The sequence below is a fragment of the Peromyscus californicus genome, unplaced genomic scaffold (assembly GCF_007827085.1).
Source record: "Peromyscus californicus insignis strain IS unplaced genomic scaffold, ASM782708v3 Scaffold_20__1_contigs__length_68692818, whole genome shotgun sequence".
Classification (NCBI taxonomy): Eukaryota; Metazoa; Chordata; class Mammalia; order Rodentia; family Cricetidae; genus Peromyscus; species Peromyscus californicus.
In genome coordinates, this window is record NW_026294503.1 from 6,545,912 (window position 1) to 6,565,170 (window position 19,259).

Here is a 19,259-nt window from a genome sequence, read left to right on the forward strand (position 1 = left end):
TGAACTGAATGATGTTACATTTCAATAAAGTTGCAAGATTTTGAGTATTCATTTTACAGGAATATATTTCTATCTCCCTGTCTTTGTTTTGAGACAGAGTCTCACTGTGTAGCCCTGACTTTTCTGAATCTCACTCTGTAGACCAGGCTGGCCTCCAGTTCAGAGATCAGCCTGCTTCTGCCTCCTGAATGCTGAGATCAAGGTGTTCACCACCACACCAAGCTCTTATTCATATTCATTCTCTCTCTCTCTCTCTCTCTCTCTCTCTCTCTCTCTCTCTCTCTCTCTCTCTCTCTCTCTCTCTCTCCCCCTCCCTCCCTCCTTCCTTCCCTCCCTCCCTCCCTTCCTTCCTCTCTCTCCCTCCCCCTTTCTCTCTTTCTCCCTCAAAAAGTATTTTATTGGAGAGATGGCTCAGCAGTTAAGAGCACTGGCTCTTAATTCCCAGCACCAACATGGCAGCTCATAACTATCTGTAACTCAAGTTCCAGGGGATCTGGCATCTTCACACAGACATACATGTAAGCAAAGCATCAGTGCACATATAAAATCCATAAGTTTTTTAAAGTATTTTATTGATATTTATGAATGGTTTGCCTGCACGTATGTCTGCGCAGCATATGTGTACAATGCCCACAGATGCCAAAAGAGGGTGTCTAATCCCCTAGGACTGGACTTACAGAAAGCCCCTAACTGCCATGAAGGTGCTGGAAATCAAACTCAGGTCCTCTGGAAGAGGAGCCGGTGCTCTTAACCACTGAGCAACCTCTCCACCCTCTTATTCTCTATTTTAATCTTAGTCTGTTTTGTTTTGGATGCGTTCTCATTGTTTTTAAACCATATAGACCCTTCAAAGTAATACCAGTGTGCACAAATTCAGCTCAGGGGTCAAGTTCTATGTAGAAGAGAATTATCTGTGTGTTGCTCAGATTTGTCCACCAGCAAAGAGGCTGGCAGCCAGTCAAAGCGATGTGAGTCAGGCTGGTGTGCAGCCTGTGTCATGATGGCAGTCCTGTCCTCCTTTTAAGAATGTGAGCTCTACCCTGTCACTCTCCTTAGCCATCCTAGTTCTATTCCCCTCGGTCACGTGATGGATCCGGAATTGCTCTGAGCATTAGAGAAAGGAAGCAGGGTAGGCTGGCGCTCGGTGGAAAGAGCACTTGTCCCTCAGGCGCTGCCCCGCACTCAGATAAAGAAAAGCCAGCTTCCTTGGGCTTTCTATTTCACACGCCATTATTAGGCAGGCCAGTGTTTTGTCTGGAGATTACCGAAATAGGTAAATTATACATTCTCTTAAATATTCAGCCTTAAAGGCAGAAAATATTTAAAATTATGACTTGACTAATTGTTTTCCAAGGAAGTAGATTTTTATGATTTTCTGTCTTCATGTTGATATATTTAAGTGAGCTGAGGCTTTGTGAACAACCATAGTTTTTAGTCAGTTTCAAAACTCTACCCAACCCTGAATCACTCAGCCTTACATGTCTCCCATCAACTATGAATGCAACAAGACCATGGTTTATATTGGGAAAGTAAAAGATAAAGTGGGGGTGGGTCTGAGAGGATTTAGGGGGACAGAGAGGTGAATATGATCACAATACCTTGTATGCATGTATGAAATTCTAAAGAATTAATGAAAATGGTATTTAAAGACTGATGAGCTCATATATTGAGTTTTTGTGATCTTTACAGATTGCCACACTGTGATGACTCTGGTCCCGTAACTCCTGATCCACACACAGAGCTCCTTGGTCCTCAGAGGAAAACTGAACAAGTCCCAAGAGACATTGGCTTTTGGTGCCCAAAGCATCTCAAGGCTTCAGGAGAGCAAGGCTATAAGTTCCTGGGGATTGACCAGTGTGCCCCTCCGTGCCCCAACATGTATTTTAAAAGTGATGAGCTGGACTTTGCCAAAAGTTTCATAGGAATAGTTTCAATATTTTGTCTTTGTGCAACTCTGTTCACATTTCTTACGTTTTTAATTGATGTTAGAAGATTCAGATACCCAGAGAGACCAATTATCTATTACTCTGTCTGCTACAGCATTGTCTCTCTCATGTACTTCGTTGGGTTTTTGCTGGGCAATAGCACAGCTTGTAATAAGGCAGACGAGAAGCTGGAGCTCGGGAACACGGTCGTTTTGGGCTCAAAGAACAAGGCTTGCAGTGTGGTGTTTATGTTTTTGTATTTTTTCACAATGGCTGGCACTGTGTGGTGGGTGATTCTCACCATTACTTGGTTCTTAGCTGCAGGAAGAAAGTGGAGTTGTGAGGCCATTGAGCAGAAGGCAGTGTGGTTCCATGCGGTTGCCTGGGGGATGCCCGGCTTCCTGACGGTCATGCTGCTCGCTATGAACAAAGTCGAGGGGGACAACATTAGCGGGGTTTGCTTCGTGGGCCTTTATGACCTGGATGCCTCTCGGTACTTTGTCCTCTTGCCTCTGTGCCTCTGTGTGTTTGTGGGGCTGTCTCTCCTTTTAGCTGGCATCATTTCCTTAAATCACGTTCGACAAGTTATACAACATGATGGCCGAAACCAAGAGAAACTGAAGAAATTCATGATTCGAATTGGAGTCTTCAGTGGCCTGTATCTTGTGCCCTTGGTGACACTTCTTGGTTGCTATGTCTATGAACTAGTGAACAGGATCACCTGGGAGATAACTTGGTTCTCCGATCATTGTCGCCAGTACCGCATCCCATGCCCTTATCAGGTAGGAGCTATCATTTGGATTATGCCACTGTTTACTTTTCGTGTTCCTGGAAATGCGCTTGTATTAGTCGTGGTCAGGAAATTAGACTTCGGCTTGAGAAGACCTAACAGACGCAGGGAGTCCTTCCCTGTGCACCAGTCAGGCTGGGTGACAGGCTCAGAGTTCACTCCTCAAGCAGTGATTCTAATTACAGTTATGATACAGTGAGTCTCCTGTAGTTATTTTAAGCATTAAATTGAAAATAACAATTAAATTGGGTTATAAAAGCAGATTAACAATTATAAAGAATAGGCCTCACCAGAGGGATAAAAGGAAAAGTAAATTCTCCTGAATTGGAGAGGTTTACTGTTTTTTTTCTCAACTCCTTTTGGTAGGAAACCCCTGTGTTTGGGTTTAACCTTTTGTGTAGTGTATGCTTCTAAAAACAGAACTTGATTTCTGCCCATCCCATCCTGTCATTCTTAACTGAGAAAAACCACACAATTGAAAATAGATTTCATGTGTCTCTGCTGCTTATGATTAGTATAAGGTGCTGTTTTTAAAATGAAAAATTGTAAATTCCTGAAAATACATAATTTCTTAAAGTTGAATTTTTAAGTAAAATAAATTTTAGCAGTATGCAGTATGCCTACATACTTAGGAGGCTGAGGTAGAAGAATGGTTGAGTTTGAAGTCAGCCTGAGCAATATAATATAGTAAGACTGTCTCAAGTAAATTAATTAAAGTAAAACTTAGGGTTCTGGCTGGCTGGGATATAGCTTAGTGGCAGAGTCCTCACATAGTGTGAGTAAGATCCTGGGATATACCGGGCAGCTTCTCTCCCTCCCTTCCTCTCTCCCTTCCTCCCTCCCTCTCCCTCCCACTCCCTCCCTCTCTTCCTATTCCTCCTGTTCTTCGGCTCCTCCTGTAGAATCACTTTAAATATATACGGATGAGCACTACAGCATTATTTGCAGTTGGAACTAGGTGGGAAGTAACCTAAGGATGTTGAAATGGGGCTAGGTGAGTGAGGTAGAACTCATAGGAACAAGCCTTGAAAAGCAAAGCTCTGTCTGTGCTGGTGTGCCTGGGGCTCCTAGGCATATTAATTAGCACAAAAAACAAGATACAATGCAATCTGTGCAATACTTTTATACTTGAACACTTACTATAGTATTTGAAAATGTATGCTTTAAACAAAAGTATGAAAAAAAGTACTTTACTTTTTATGAAATTTCTACATTTTCACATCTTACTAATATTTGTTTTGTGGCAGCCAAACAAATTTTAATATCATGTGCATTGGTGCAGAAGGACTAGAAAATAAGAGTTTGATTAGTTTTTAGTTTTTCCTTTCTATGCATATGAGTGTTCGCAGGTATGTATATGACCACATGTACGTTTGGTGCCACAAAGGACAGGAGAGGGCGCTGGAACGGAGCTGTGGATGGTTGTGACCACCATGTGGTGCTGGGACCTGAACCTGAGTTCTCTGCGAGAGCAGCCAGTGCTCCCAACTGCTGAGCCATCCCTCTAGCCCCGAATATATTTTAAACATAGATTATAGTGAAGGGAAATAGGTAAATACTTACAGACAAATATTTTAGCAATTATGAGAGGCCACTCTACCAATAGAGAGGAAAAGGTCAAGAGGTCATGCCAAGATTCTGAAAATCATAAGTATTTTTCTCTGTGAGAGCCATATTTTGATATACATATAAGTTCCTTGTTCAGAACTTCATAAAAATGTATTGAACTTAAAATGATGTTCCTTATAATATTTATTCAAACCTTTTGCAGTAAAACAGACTGAAGATTTATAATTTGCTCAAACTTTACTTTGACAATGCAGATTTTTCTTTATATTTTAAGAATGTTATTATTTATTTTGTTTTTGTAGGCAAACACAGAAGCTCGACCAGAATTGGCTTTATTTATGATAAAATACCTGATGACATTAATTGTTGGTATCTCTGCGGTCTTCTGGGTTGGAAGTAAAAAGACATGCGCAGAGTGGGCCGGGTTCTTTAAACGGAACCGCAAGCGAGAGTAAGTGCGGACTGTTTTTCCTAAGATTGGTTTAAAGTAAACAGAACAAAATACCAATTTTTTTTTTACCTAAAATGATAGCAGTTCAAAATATTGATATTCTGTAATATCAATACATACTTAGGAGTAAATAGTTCGTTTTGGTTCTTTATATATATTGTATATAATGTGCTGTAGATTTTTTATTTCCCACTGATTTTATTATCACACTCTTCGTGTTACAGACTTCATAACTATAGATGGACAGGTGGGACCTACCTGTAGCCCCCACACTTGGTGGCTAGAGGCAGGAAGATGGCAAATTTGAGGCTCACTGGGATAGCAAGACCCTGTCTCCAAAATATTTTAATTCAGAACTATATGCTTTTCCATTAATAATTTTCGAAAACTGAAAATTTCTTTAACTGGGCTTTATTATCTTCATTGTTATCAGTGTGTATCTCATATTTATGTATCCATACTAACTTTACTATAACTTGTCAACTTTAATGTTAGAAAATGGGGTCATTGATTATACTATGCCCTCTTTCTTCTGGCTTACCCCTATGTTTAGCATATTTCTGTGTGATACAAATACAGTCAGTCTCGTTGGGATGATTGTATTTCCTTGCCCTCAGTCTTTGGTTTTTGACTGTTTAATTTCTCACCAGTGTGCTGCTTCTGTTAGCAAAAGCAAAGAAGGTCTTTGCACAAAAGATTTCAGAATCTAGGAATCCCAGATTTTGTAAATGCTACAGACCGTACAGAGCTTCTAACTAAGGAGCCTGTCTGTAACACTTGAGATGGACTGAGCAAATTCTCCCCTGGATTTCCCCGCAGCCCCATCAGCGAAAGCCGGAGAGTGCTGCAGGAGTCCTGTGAGTTTTTCCTGAAGCACAATTCCAAAGTGAAACACAAGCAGAAACACTACAAGCCAGGGTCACATAAGCTGAAGGTCATTTCCAAGTCCATGGGGACCAGCACAGGCGTGACGGCAGACCACGGCACCTCTGCCGTGGCAATCGCTGACCATGACTACTTAGGACAAGAAACTTCCACAGAAGTCCAGACCTCCCCTGAAGCGTCCGTGAAGGAGCTGAGAGCAGACAGAGCAAACACGCCCAGAGCAAAGGACCAGGACTGTGGAGAGCCTGCTTCCCCTGCAGCGTCCAGCTCCAAGCTCTCTGGGGAACAGAACGACAGGAAAGGCCGAACGGGCAGTGTGAAGGAAAAAAGCAGTGTGTCGGAAGCGGCTCCCAGTGAAGGAAGGTGAGGTCAGCTGTGTTGTCTGCCGTTGTTGTGATTCGACATAGAGCCTTACTCATTTTTTATTGGCACGTACTGCATCTGGAACAAAAGCATTTTATGATGAGATACCTTTACTTTTAATTCAAGGAAGTTTGGTTTCAACCAATAAATATGCTACTTAATAGTTCAATTCTTAGCTTTAAGAAGAGTCTTAATGTAGGAGTTCAAGTTGGAAAGTGATATTCATTTCTTATGATAATTGTTACGAGTTATTTGACATTTAGGTAAGGGTTTAAAGTACATCTGAAGTGCAGGCCAAACTATCGTCATACATTATAGCTGAGCATAGTGGTACATGCCTGTAATCCCAGTGCTGGGAAGCTGGAGTTACGAGGGTCATGAATTTGAGGCCAACCCGGGTTACACACAAGCAAGTTCAAGGCCAGCCTGGGCTATAATAGTAGCAAGAAAGAAACATCTCAAGGAAACAAAACACATTATTTCATTCTGTATCTAAGGTGCTATTTTATACAAAGATGATCATAAGTTTTTAGCTTCTGAATATGAAAAAATATGGTGGATTTTTCCCAATGGTCAAAAGTAACCAAAGCACAGGATTGGTTCTAGTTTTTGTTTTTGCTTTTTCTCAGAATGTTGACAGCTAACTACAGCAAGACCTTAAGGTTGTCCTAAGCCCGTAATGCTTCCGTGTACCTGGCTGTAACTAGCTAGATGGTTTATCCTCCACGGGATTGGAGCTGAGGTCTTGGTCATCATTGTATTCCTAAACTCTTACGCTGTGTTTTAACACTGCTAAGAAATCACTAAGCTGGGAGCAGAAATCTGCCCGAGGAATTGTGTTCCCTGTGAGATATATCGTGCTCGGCCGTACAGGACAGCACTGGGTAAAGTTTCTGAGAAAGGGTTTGTATCTGAGAAAAAGTGTTTGTAATTTGAAGTGTTAAAGTGACGCTTTAGTGGATTGTCTTCTGATAGAGGTCAGAGCTGCTTGGGGGTAAATGAGCCACAGTTAGGAGGATGTTGACATCCTCTTGTGATTCTACATATATGCGTATCAACTTTCTTTTTTTCTAGGGTAAGTCCAAAGAGTGACATCACTGAAACTGGCCTAGTGAAGTGCAGCAGTTTGCAGGTCCCCAGTTCTTCAGAACCAAGCAGCCTCAAAGGTTCCACATCTCTGCTTGTTCACTCAGCTTCTGCAGTTAGAAAAGAGCAGGGTGCAGCCGGGCATTCAGACACTTGAAGAAACTTTTATCTCATTACCCTGGAAGTCAGTTCTTATTACACTGAAGATGACAATGCATTTGTCTTTTTAAAAAACCACTGTTGAGCTGGGAGAGTAGCTCAGTGGTAGAGCATTCACCCGGAATACTTGAGGACCTGGGTTCGTCTCCCAGCCCTGCAAAAAGAAAAACCACTGTCACATTCCTTTTGCACTTAAACCAGCTTTGTCTTCTGTCTAGTTGTTTGTTTGTTTGTTCATTTGTTTCGAGACAGGGCTTCTCTGTGTAGCTTTGGCACCTTTCCTGGATCTTACTCTGTAGACCATGCTGGCCTCAAACTCACAGACCCGCCTGCCTTGCTGGGACTAAAGGCGTGCGCCAGCACCACTGGCGGTTTGTCTACTGTTATCCTGGGGGAGGGGGACAGATTTCAAGAATAATACAGTGCATTCATACCTGAAAAAAACAAAAATATCCAGGCTAATAATATTTTCAAACTGTAGGGGGTGGGGAGGGCATTAGAGGAATCTTCCTTCTATTTATGAAGATTCTTTCTTTAAAGTATTTTAAGATATTTTATGCTGTTTCATTCTTTTGATATAAAACCAGGATTTTTCTGAAGTATTTAAAACTTATCGTTGAACCTTTATATGTGTGTGTGTGTATATATATTTGAAAACACACTTATATGCATTTGAACTTTTTTGAAAATCCTAGAAAATTGATTCAAATATTTGTATGATGTTATTCTAATATTTTAGCTACTTTGCTATTACGGTAACTGTTACACTGAATTTTTAAGCAACTTGTAAAACAGCATTCTTTATAGTATAAAGAATGGGTATTACACTGAAAGGTTTGTAAGAAGCATTCACCTTTCAAAGCCACTCCACCTTACCTTAGCTGTGAGTTTTGTGAGGTGTTGACATGTGAAGAGTTTCACAGGTCTCTGAAGGAGATGCTGTGGAGACAGTGTCCTCCTTGTTGTCCTGCCTCCTGCTGTCTGCGTCTGACATTGGCAAGCTTTCACTTGTAATTTTTTTTTTCTGGAGCTGAGGACCAAACCCAGGGCCTTGCACTTGCTAGGCAAGCACTCTACCACTGAGCTAAATCCCCAACCCCTCACTTGTAAATCTTTATAAATTACACAAAGCTATTGAGTTCCTTTTTTTTTTTAAGGTTTCATGACCACTCAAGATTGAATTATGGCCATTTATAGTTGCTCATACTTTTCTATTTTATTATTTTTTATCATTTTGAGACAGGGTCTTACTATGTAGCTCTATCCAGCTGTCCTGGAACTCAGTATGTAGACCAGGCTGGCCTTAAACTCACAGAGTGCCGCCTACCTCTGTCTCCCGAGTGCTGGGATTAAAGACTTGAGCCACCACATCCAGATTTCATCCTTTTTTAAAATTTAAACTTAAATTTTTATACTACTACAGACACATTGTATTGTATCTTTCTCAGATGCTGTGCAAAATTCATGTCCACAACTGAACATGCAAAAGAAAGTGTGCCGGCAATAGTAGTGAAACATGGGGGAAATGTAACAAGTGGTAAACTAATGTGGTTTGAACAACACACTTGAAAATAACAAGGAATTTCCTTAATTTTGTTTCTCATTAAGTATTATTTCCTGAGCAACATTTTCTTGGGTGCTTTGGGCCTGTCAGACCTTCTGCTAAAGTTTAAATTAAAATTATCATGTACTATATGGAAAATGTTGTAAATACTAACTTTTCCACATTTGTAAACTTTATACACAAGAACTTTTTTGTGTGATCTTTTCATCAATAAAATTTTCTTTGTATAAAGTATTGTGTTGTGTGCCGAGATGTATAGTACTGACACAGGAAATAGTGTAATTTTTTCAGGTTAATGATGGCATAACTAATAAACCAGAAGTTCCGTTTTTTTTTTTTTTAAGATTTATTTATTTATCATGTATCCAGCATGTATGTCTGCAGGCCAGAAGAGGGCACCAGATCTCATTACAGATGGTTGTGAGCCAACATGTGGTTGCTGAGAATTGAACTCAGGACCTCTGGAAGAGCAATCAGTGCTCTTAACCTCTGAGCCATCTCTCCAGCCCCCCAGAAGTTCCTTTTTAACTGAGGAAGGATATTTGCTTTCTGTCACAGTTTCTTGTAGCAGGCTTTCTTTTGGGCCACCAACCAGCTCCCAAATCATGACACATAGACTTCTTATTAGTTTTGAATGCTTGGCCTTAGTTTAGGCTTGTTTTGGGATAGCTTTTTAAACTTAAATTAACCTGTTTCTCTTCATCTGTATTTTGCCTCAGGGCTTTTTACCTTTCTTTCATTCTGTATGTCCTACTCCCTGTCTGGCTGGCTGACTTCAGGTGTCTCCCTCTCTTTCTCCATCTCGAGCCTAGATTCCTCCTCCTACTTATCTCTCTGCCTACCAGCCCCATGTATCCCTCTACTGACTAGCTATTGTTATTCAGCTTTTTATTAGACCAATACAGTGCCTTAGGCAGGCAAAGCAACACATACTTACACTGTTAAACAAATGCAGCGTAAACAAATGTAAAGCATCTTTACATAGTTCAACTAATATTCCACATTTCCCCCTTTTCTCTAAATAAAAAGGAAGGTTGTAATTTTAACATAGTAAAATTATATACAATAAACAGTTATCAAGTAAGAATTATGTTTATAATATTCAGTCCCTTTGCATTTGGCAATTTTGGAGAAAGTACTCTTTTATCTATCCTATCTTGATGAATCCAAAGCGCTGTACTTAATTTACGTCCCATCATAACTAATGAAAACTGTAACTGTAACTATGCAGTCTTCATCTCCGTCGAAGACCCCAGAAGGATATAATATTACCTGAGGAAGCAGAAAGTGAAGAACAAGCAATTTCCAAAGCTATCGAAACAACAGAGACAACCGGCTGCCTGGACAGTCACCCGGGATTCCTCTGCAACGTTGGGGCATCCATCTTTGGCCTGCAGGCCTAGAATATCCGGCAGACTTTCCTATGAAGTAGGAATTTTGAAGGACTGTACTACCTTTTTTTTTTAAGTTCAGCAGTCACTTTCCTTTGTGTCCTGCATGTCTAGTTTGTACAGCACACTGTCAGCAGTCAAGGAAGGGCAGTTTCTTGCCCAAATGACTAGTTTTTTGCTACAATGAAAGCAAACTCCTTGTGGAGGTTCTTTAATGCCCATCTTCCTTTCATGAATTAGATTAATTTTACCAGGAGCAGACGTGTCTCACCGTCATAAAAAGTCCTATGTTAACAAAACATTTTAAATGCCATATTCTGTAGGTCTTTGAAGCATTTGAAGATTACCTATCTATCTAAAGCATATCTGTTTAACCTTGAAAACATACCTAATATGACTGCAAGTTTGATTATTAGAGATGACTACTACCTGCATTTCTTAATTACATTATATTTTTTAATGAGTTGCATAAGCACAATACCCCAAACATACATACAGTATAACAAAAATAACTTTGTATCAATATACCAAAATGTCTTAAACAAGAGTAGAAACTTATATAGAGTATGTTCTAACAAAAATGACCGTAAATTTGTATCAATATACCAAAATCTGTACCAATGTAAAATATTTGAGGTTAATAATTGTCGTTTTATCCTATATTCTTATATCCTCACTAAATGATGACAAACATCCACAACCCACCAAATGACCGAAAACCACTCACCCCACCTCTTGGGAGTGTGGACCTTGTGTTCAATAGACTGCTTCCTGTTGTCTGAGGGTGATGGCATCTCCAGGGGACTCTGAGAAAATTGAGATAATGATCAAGTCCTGAGGGAACCAGTTGTAACATTTGTTGTCCAGTCTCAGAACTGGTTCCATGCAGAGGGATCAGTATATATGGCACCTGACTTGTAGTTTTTCTTGGTTTATTTCTTTATGTCTGTAGGTTTTCAAGAGGACTTCCATGTTCAAATCTGATCTCTATTACCTTGAAGGAATCCACAGGTTTTTATTTCCTGTGGAAACAAAAGTATAAACTCAGCAGGGCAGTGGTAGTCTCAGGAGGCAGTGCCAGGCAGATCTCTGTGAGTTTGAGGCCCATCTGGGCTATAGATCGAGTTCTAGGAAAGGTGCAAAGCTACACAGAGAAACGCTGTCTCAAAAAACGAAAAACGAGAGAGAGAGAGAGAGAGAGAGAGAGAGAGAGAGAGAGAGAGAGTCAAAAGTATAAACTCTTCCCCAACACAATACATTTTCTGAATTCCATTTTAAAGTTAAGGCGTTCTTAAAGTATCTAGGCTGGTTTAATTCAGCAGTTCCTGTTACAATTCCATGTCTCTCAGCAGCTGTTGCTCACTCATCAGCACTCAAAAAATTCAAAGTCAACACAACACCATACAGGATCCAGACTCCCTGTGTATTTCCCACCTTTACATGGCTTTTTCCCTTAATATTACTTTACTCTCTCTTTAAAGACTTTATTATTTTTAAACTATTTTTTCCTATGACTGTCTATACCCATTTTCTTTTCTTTCTTAAGCCTGCACACATTTTTATTTAAATTTATTTGAAATGCATTGGTGTGAAGGTGTCAGATCCCCTGGAACTGGAGTTACTGACAGTTGTGAGCTGCCATGTGGGTGCTGGGAATCAAACCTGGGTCCTCTGGAAGAGCAGCCAGTGCTCTTAACCACTGAGCCATCTCTCCAGCCCTGCCCACACACATTTTAAAACACTTTGTAACCTGTTTAGATTATTTTTTTTTCCTTCTAGACCCGCCTTTATTATGTGTCTCTAGCCTTTTCTGACATTGTAAACCAAACCTTAAATTGCTAAGCCATAACTAGGCCCTCCACCATGGCTTTGCTGGCTGGCTCTGCCCCCTCCCTGGGTCCATCAGAGCTGAGCCTTAAGCCCTTTAAGCATTTAACTGGCAACTGCCTTTAACCATCCCAGCTCTAGGAAGCTAATGCCCCACTGTGGCAGGGGTCTTTCCTTAGCTTGTTGTTTCTACTTGACATGCCCCCTACCCAAGTGCTGGCTATACGGCAGAGCCTCTCAAAGGAGCCCTATCCATTTTGGTTTTTTTTTTGTTTTTTTGTTTTGTTTTCAGCTTTCTCAGACCCTATGTGAAATTTGGGCCACATGTTGGAATCTTTTGGACTACCGACCAGCTCCCAAATAATGACCCAGAGGCTTATTATTAGTTATGAATGCTTGGCCTTAGTTTAGGCTTATTTTGGGCTAGCTTTATTAACTAAATTAACCTGTTTCTCTTCAGCTATGTTCTTCCTTGGGTCTTTTTACCTTTCTTTCATTAGGTAAGTCCTACTCTGTGTCTGGCTGGATGGTGGCTGCCTGATTAACTGGCCTTGGGCTCCTCCCTCTTTCAACCTTGTTCTTTCCATCTCTCTTCTCTCTGCCCACCAGCCCCGCCTATCCCTCTGCTGCCTAGCTGTTGGCCATTTAGCTTTTTATTAGACCAATCAGGTGCCTTAAGCAGCCAAGGTGAAGCAAACGCAACACATCTTTACATCTTAAACAAATGCAACATAAACCAATGTAACACATCCTTACATTGTTAAACAAATGTATCAAAAACAAATGTAACACATCTTTGCCTAAATATTCCACAACAGTTCCTTTCCAAAGTATAAATTATGTAGCCATGTTTTCTATAACATGTTAGAGCCAATGGGAGACCTGCTAGATAAGACAAAGGGAACCAGGACCCCATGTGTCTGTTCCCAAGAGTGGATTGGGTCATTTGAACAAACCTCCTCAGTAAATCAATGCAGTGAAGCAATATTGCTTTCCAGATACTGGAAAGCTGATAAAGTAGTGAGAAAATGTCAGGGTAACATCTGGGAGGAGGGGAATTCCCTTCGCCAGCCCCAGTGTTTGCAGCTTCTTTTGTCTGGGGCAATTAGCTGATAAGAAGTGTTGCTGAGAAGTGGACATGTTATGGAAAAAGCCTCAGAGAATGAAGTTGTGACAAGGAGAAAAGGGACAGTACCTGCCATAAATTTAGGATTGTGACCCCAACAGGCTGAAAACAGCTACTTCACGCTCTCTGGTTAGGGGAGAAAAAACTCAAACTCTGACACTAGAGTAAGGTGGTTCTGCCTGAGGAACACTCACATAACAGACAGAAGCAGATGGAAATCCTTTGGAGGAAGAGAGTTATTGTTTGTACTCCATGAATTTGTTTGTTTTGAGACAGGTTCGCTGGCCTAAGGTGGCCTACATAGAAAGCACTATGTACTCCAGGCTAGCCTCTGGATTGCAACCCTGCCTATGCCTCCTGAATGCTGGGATTACAGGCCTACACCACCATGCTTGGCCTTCCACAACCCCTTTTTAACAATAGTATCTAGGGGACTGGAGAGATTGTTCAGCAGTTAGGAGTACTTGTTCTTAGAGGGACCTGGGTTCAATTCCCAGCACCCACAACCATTCCTAAATCCAGTTCCAGGGGATCTGATGCTGTTTTCTGTCCTTTGTGGGCACCTGATATCCAGGTGGTACATAGACATACAGGCAAAACATACACATAAAATACATAAGTGGAAAATTTTTTTAAAGAGTGTCTTATTAGGCCAGGTGTGGTAGCACACGTTTTTAATCCCAGCACTCTGTGAGTTCAAGTTCAGCCAGACATATGTAGAGAGACCGTGTCTCAAAAAGTAAAAAAAAGTGTCTATTCTATAATAAATGAGGCACGACTGACCAAAATAAATCCATTTTTTAAAACACTAATCTATCTTACAGTTTTTTTCAAAAAATTAATGATGGGTGTAGGTGTTACTAAATGTATTTTTCTATCAATATTAGTTAACATTAAACTAGCCACCATGGTTAGTAAGCCTCCAAATCTTAGAAGTACAAATCTTACCTGTACCTAGCAGGTACAGATGTTCTTGGTATTATTCAGCCCTGCCCTTGACCGCACCCATCCGTGGCTGCATCATCCTTCCCTTGGAGGATACACACTTCTATCACTATTTCATTTGCCAGAATGTGGGCACAAATTCATACCTGGCAGCCAGAGGGGCTGAGAAATGTGTTCAAGGATGCTTGCTTGTCAGAAGAAACAGGCTTGGCAAGCCGCCAGCTGCTGTGGAACAATCTTTGTACACTGGAAATACGTATTGCTCTCATTGTTAATAAAAAGCTGATTGGCCGATAGCTGGTCAGGAAGAGAGTGGGTGAGAGCCAGACACAGAGAGAATGCTGGGAAGAGGAAGGGTGGAGTCTGGAGTCTCCAGCAGACCCTGAGAGAAGCAAGATGGACGTGCCCTACTGAGAAAAGGTACCAGTCGTGTGGCAAAGCATAAATAAAAATTACGGGTTAATTTAAATGTAAGAGTTAGCTAGTAACAAGCCTGAGCTATTGGTTGAGCATTTACAATTAATATTTAAGTTCCTGAGTGGTTATTTGGGAGCAGCTGTGGCATAGGAAAACTCTGTCTACAACCAGCCAACATTTCAAAAGAGTAATTTGATGTGTTTGATAAGTCTACTAATGTAATGATATCCTTCAGTTCTTTTAATAACCTTCCTTGGTCATAATATATCATTTAATATATAACTGAATTTGAATGTTATTGATTTATTTAAAGTAAAAAATATGTATACACATCCACATATTGGCTTAGTACTTATAAACAGACAGCTTGAATTTTAAAGATATTCATTGTGAATACTTTGAAGAAATCTCTAAAGTATTATTTAATTTGAAAGAAAATAGGTGTGTGTGTGTGTGTGTGTGTGTGTGTTTTATGAAGTCAGTCTTTAACTTGAAAAGGGCCCAGTAACTTAGAGGTAACAATTTATAAGACTTAGCATAGCGTTTTAAAACTGGAGAGATGGGTCCACGGTGAAGAGTACTGGTTGACTTTCCAGAGGACCCAAGTTGGGTTCCCAGAACCCATGGCTCACAACCATCCCAGGGCAGATCTGACACCTTTTTAGCCTCCACAGGCACCAGGAATACACATGGTGCACAGACGTATATGCAGACAAAATACCCATATGCATAAAATAAATAGATAAAATTTTAAATGTAATTACATAGCATTTTCAATTAAAGAAATTTGGATTAAAATGCACAAGACCCTTGGATTTATATTTGTAGCAATAAAGTTTGCATGAACAGTGTACAACTATACTCACAGGCATCCAAGATAGGGTGATACATTCTCAGAGATCCTCAACAAAACTTCTACGGGACAGAATGACATCTTAAAGGCCCAGGGCACCCTGGGAATCCATAACTGCTACACTACTCAAGTTCTGAAGAAATCCTACCTAAACTTTCCAGGTAAAACCAGTCTGGAATTTCCAGCCATCATCAAAATCAGTTTTCCTGCTGCCTCTGTTCCATCCAGAAATGTGCCACTGCTGGGTGTGTCCACTGGCTGCCTCTGCAAAGCACAGCGTTGCCAAGGCAGCAGTTAGTGGACACACCCACCAGGAAACGAAAGATGTAATTTGTAATAACCACACGGAACCCTGCTGCTTCCTTTCTGCTTGGAAAGCATAATCTTCAGTAACTCACTGCCCAGAGTCGAAGTCAAAGGTTTTGATTCCAGGTGGCAAAGGCCTTTAGCTGCCGCCACTGTGACCTGTCGTGTGCAGAGGAACCAAACTGCTGTTAACTCACCACAGCAGTGTGTCCAGGCTGGTCTAGGATGAGCAAACGCCCTGAGCCCCAGAGCCGGTTGGCGGTGGGAAGTGGTACAGTGGAGTTCATGGGAATTATTGCTGGAGGAGGGAGGCCTGCTGGGGGCCACTGCAAAAGCATGGACATGTGTGGTGCTCAGTGCCAGTGGAAAGAGGTTGCTGAGATGGGTTCAGTTTGGAGCCAAGCCTGAGGTTTTCATTTTCCATCCCCAGAAGAAACACAGACTAGGAAAATCTTTGAAGAAAGATTTTCTAGTTTTCTACCACAAAAGGAGGTAAGGGTGAACCTACTTAAAGTTTTGATTAAAATGACCTTTTAAAAGTTTTCCAGCAGGGCAGTGGTGGCGCATGCCTTTAATCCCAGCACTTGGGAAACAGAGGCAGGCGGATCTCTGTGAGTTCGAGGACAGCCTGGTCTACAGAGTGAGTTCCAAGACAGCCAGAGAAACCCTGTATTGAAACAAAACAAAAACAAATTTTTTTCCAAATAAATTATTTTACAAACATATACTGCAGATGTGCGTATGCTTTATGTGTTTCCTACTTATTTTTGACTTACACTGAATTTCAACATACCTATGCAAAGATTCTACTAAGGCCCACACACATATATAATGTAAGCATATTGTTACATACTATTATATATATATTTATTTAAATTTGTTAGTTTGTTTATTTTTAGTTAGAATCTCATAGGCAGACCTAGCTGGCCTTGAACCTGTGGTAATCCTCCTGCCTCTGCCTCTCCAGTGCTGGGATTACAGGTCTGCGTCAGCACAGCCAGTTCAGACTATGATGTAGGTATGTTACGGTAAGAAGTGTGATGTCAGCAGTGACCTAGACACATTCTTCCTAAACTCAGAAGAAAACAAAACACTGTGATGCTCTCACCATAATTTCCCCAAAGGATTAGCTACTTTGTGAGCTGATTTCCTTAGGGCTCTATCCCAGGGACTCCAGGATAAATTGTTTCCACATCACAGACTGTACAAGCCTGAGAAGATGCCACACTCGAACTAAGACAGTCACCAGCCCCCAGGGGTTCCTGCCCTCCTAGTTGCCCACTTGAAAACGTTTCGGTCTGTCAGAGTTGGTCACTGGCAAACCCTTACTGGTGTTTTGTATTTCTTATCCCCTCCACCGTTGGGACAGGCTCTCCGGGACAAGGACAGCATGGCGTTTCTAAAGCTGTCCCCCTTGGCAGGCTCTGGGCAAACAGAAAGTAAAGAAGAACAAAACAGCAGGCCAGTGTTTCCTCAACTGACAGTCAGCACTGCCTGTCACCGGCCCTCAGACTCCGGGCGTCACACATGCCAGGCTGAAGATGTTTTTGATCTAGCTGGATCAATCAATTTGATCTATCTGGATAGAAATCACAGACAGAGGCCGCACTGACAGTTCCAGCAGCTCACGAGCTCGCCTTCCAAAGCCAGAAGCGTTTAGCCCAAGCCCTGGGAACTAGAGCCTTTGGTTGCAAGCTTTAAAGCCAGGGGCTGTTGACTGCACTCAGGGACAGCGTTACAGCTCCGAGCCTGGGGGCTGAGGCTCTTGGCCTCCGCTTGGGTGTTACAGCCCTGAGGTGGAACTGTTGGGGTTCCCACCCTCTAGGGGCTCTCTAGCTACCTCAGCTACCTCCTTGTTGCAGCTCCCACCCTAGTTCTGAAAGCCCATGATTTCTTTCCACTCTTCGTGCAATCATCTCAGCCCACTCTACACACAATAACAATCACAAATATGCAAAGTAGAAGCCTTTCAGGGCCTAATGTTAAAACACTGCAAGATATCCGTGTCGGGGTGGGGGGAGTGCTAGGGGGGTGGACAGGTGTCAGTGTGCCGGGGAGAAAATTCCCAGACTAACTAACCCCAGAAGAGGGGCAAGCAGCCTGTTTATTCAGCCAGAAGAAGGGCGTGGCATGCTTGTACACATTGTAAATCCACCAGTCACAGCCTGCCACACGCCCACTTCCAATTCCACCAGTCACAAACCTTCGGCTCCTCACACACATTTTCCTAGAGTAGCCCTTCTTCACCCCAGACATTGCTGAGGACCGCTATTCTAAGCTCAAGAACAGTCAAGGGTGGGGCCTTCTGCAGCCACCATGGCCTGGACTACTGGGAGGTTATAACTGATAGGAAGTTTTCTGTCCCACTGTAGACTAAAATGCTGTAGCTAGGGCAAGGCCTCCTGAAGCGGAAGTTTGTGTGTTCAGCAACAACCTTAGCTGTGGTGTTTCCTGCAGCCAACGTGGAGTTTCCATCCATGAAATTACTGAGGCAGCAGAGATGCCATGATGACGGGCCAGACAGCTGCCAGTAGAGGGGCAGTTTGGGCAACATCTTGCTACTCAAGGCAGCCAGGTGCAAGAGAAGGGCCTGATGTGTTGATTTAAACGTCAAATTGCCAGGGTCTCCAGCAGCTTAGCCTACTTATTTGAAGGAAAAGTACTATTGAAGTTCATAATACAGACCTATTATTATTATTACTATCACTTGAAACAGAGCCTTCTGTCACCCAGACTTGCTATGGAGCTGAGGCTGACCTTGAAGTTTTGATCCTCCAGCCTTGTTCTCCCAGTTCTGGGATGACAGACATGGGCCTCCATGTTCTGTTTTTACAGTGCTGGGGACTGAATCTAGAGATTCACACATGCAAGACAAACACAGCAGCAGCAGCTTCGTCCTCATTCTCTAGACTTATTGTAACAGTAGCATTCTTTTTTTTTTCTAAAAAAAATTAGTTCTTTGAAGATTTCATGCAGTGTGTTTTGATCATATTTTTTTTTATGCTGTAACTTACTGCTCCCAAATCCACCTCTTCCATACCCAGCCAACTTGGTCTTTTTTCTTTAAATACTCGTTAAGCCCAATTTGTGCTGCCTCTATGTTCTTGTATGTGTGGCCTTCCACTGGAGCGTGGCTGGCTCACCGGGAACAACACTCTCAACAAACAAACAAACAAACCAACAAACGGACACCCCCTCTCCTGGCAGCTGTCAGTTTCCAGTAGTTCCTTGGCTAGGGGTGGAAGGGACTTCTTGCCCACTTCCCATCCCCATGCTGGAATTCAGGCTGGCTTGAGGTTGCACAGATTCCGCACATGCTGTCGCAGCCACTGTGAGTTCATATGTGACTCTGCCCTGTGTGTGCAGAAGACACTGGTTCCTTGTAATCATCGACTGCCTCTGCCTCTTATACTGTCCGCTTTCTCTCATGTGATGATGCCCGGGCTTTGGGAGAAAGGACATGATCAGTATATATCCTAGTTAAGGCCGAACAGACTACAGTCTCTAGTCTCTAAACCTTAGCCAGTTAGGGGTCTCTTTGTTAATCACCTACTGGGAATAGAATCTTCTCTAACCAAAGTTCACAGATGCATTAATCCACG

The 19,259-nt window shown here is 41.9% G+C and overlaps 1 protein-coding gene across 5 annotated transcripts in view; it reads left to right on the forward strand.

Annotated features, from left to right (window-relative positions):
• Nucleotides 1-9,026, forward strand: part of Fzd6 (frizzled class receptor 6) — a 34,813-nt gene extending 25,787 nt beyond the window's left edge. For all 5 annotated transcript variants that reach the window (XM_052747703.1, XM_052747705.1, XM_052747704.1 and 2 more), the window contains 4 exons: nt 1,690-2,707; nt 4,587-4,735; nt 5,555-5,983; nt 7,058-9,026. In XM_052747703.1, the coding sequence (XP_052603663.1) occupies nt 1,690-2,707; nt 4,587-4,735; nt 5,555-5,983; nt 7,058-7,226 (1,765 nt within the window). In that variant the 3' untranslated portion in view covers nt 7,227-9,026. The remainder of the gene's footprint in view (nt 1-1,689; nt 2,708-4,586; nt 4,736-5,554; nt 5,984-7,057) is intronic.
• The last annotated feature ends 10,233 nt before the right edge of the window (nt 9,027-19,259 follow it).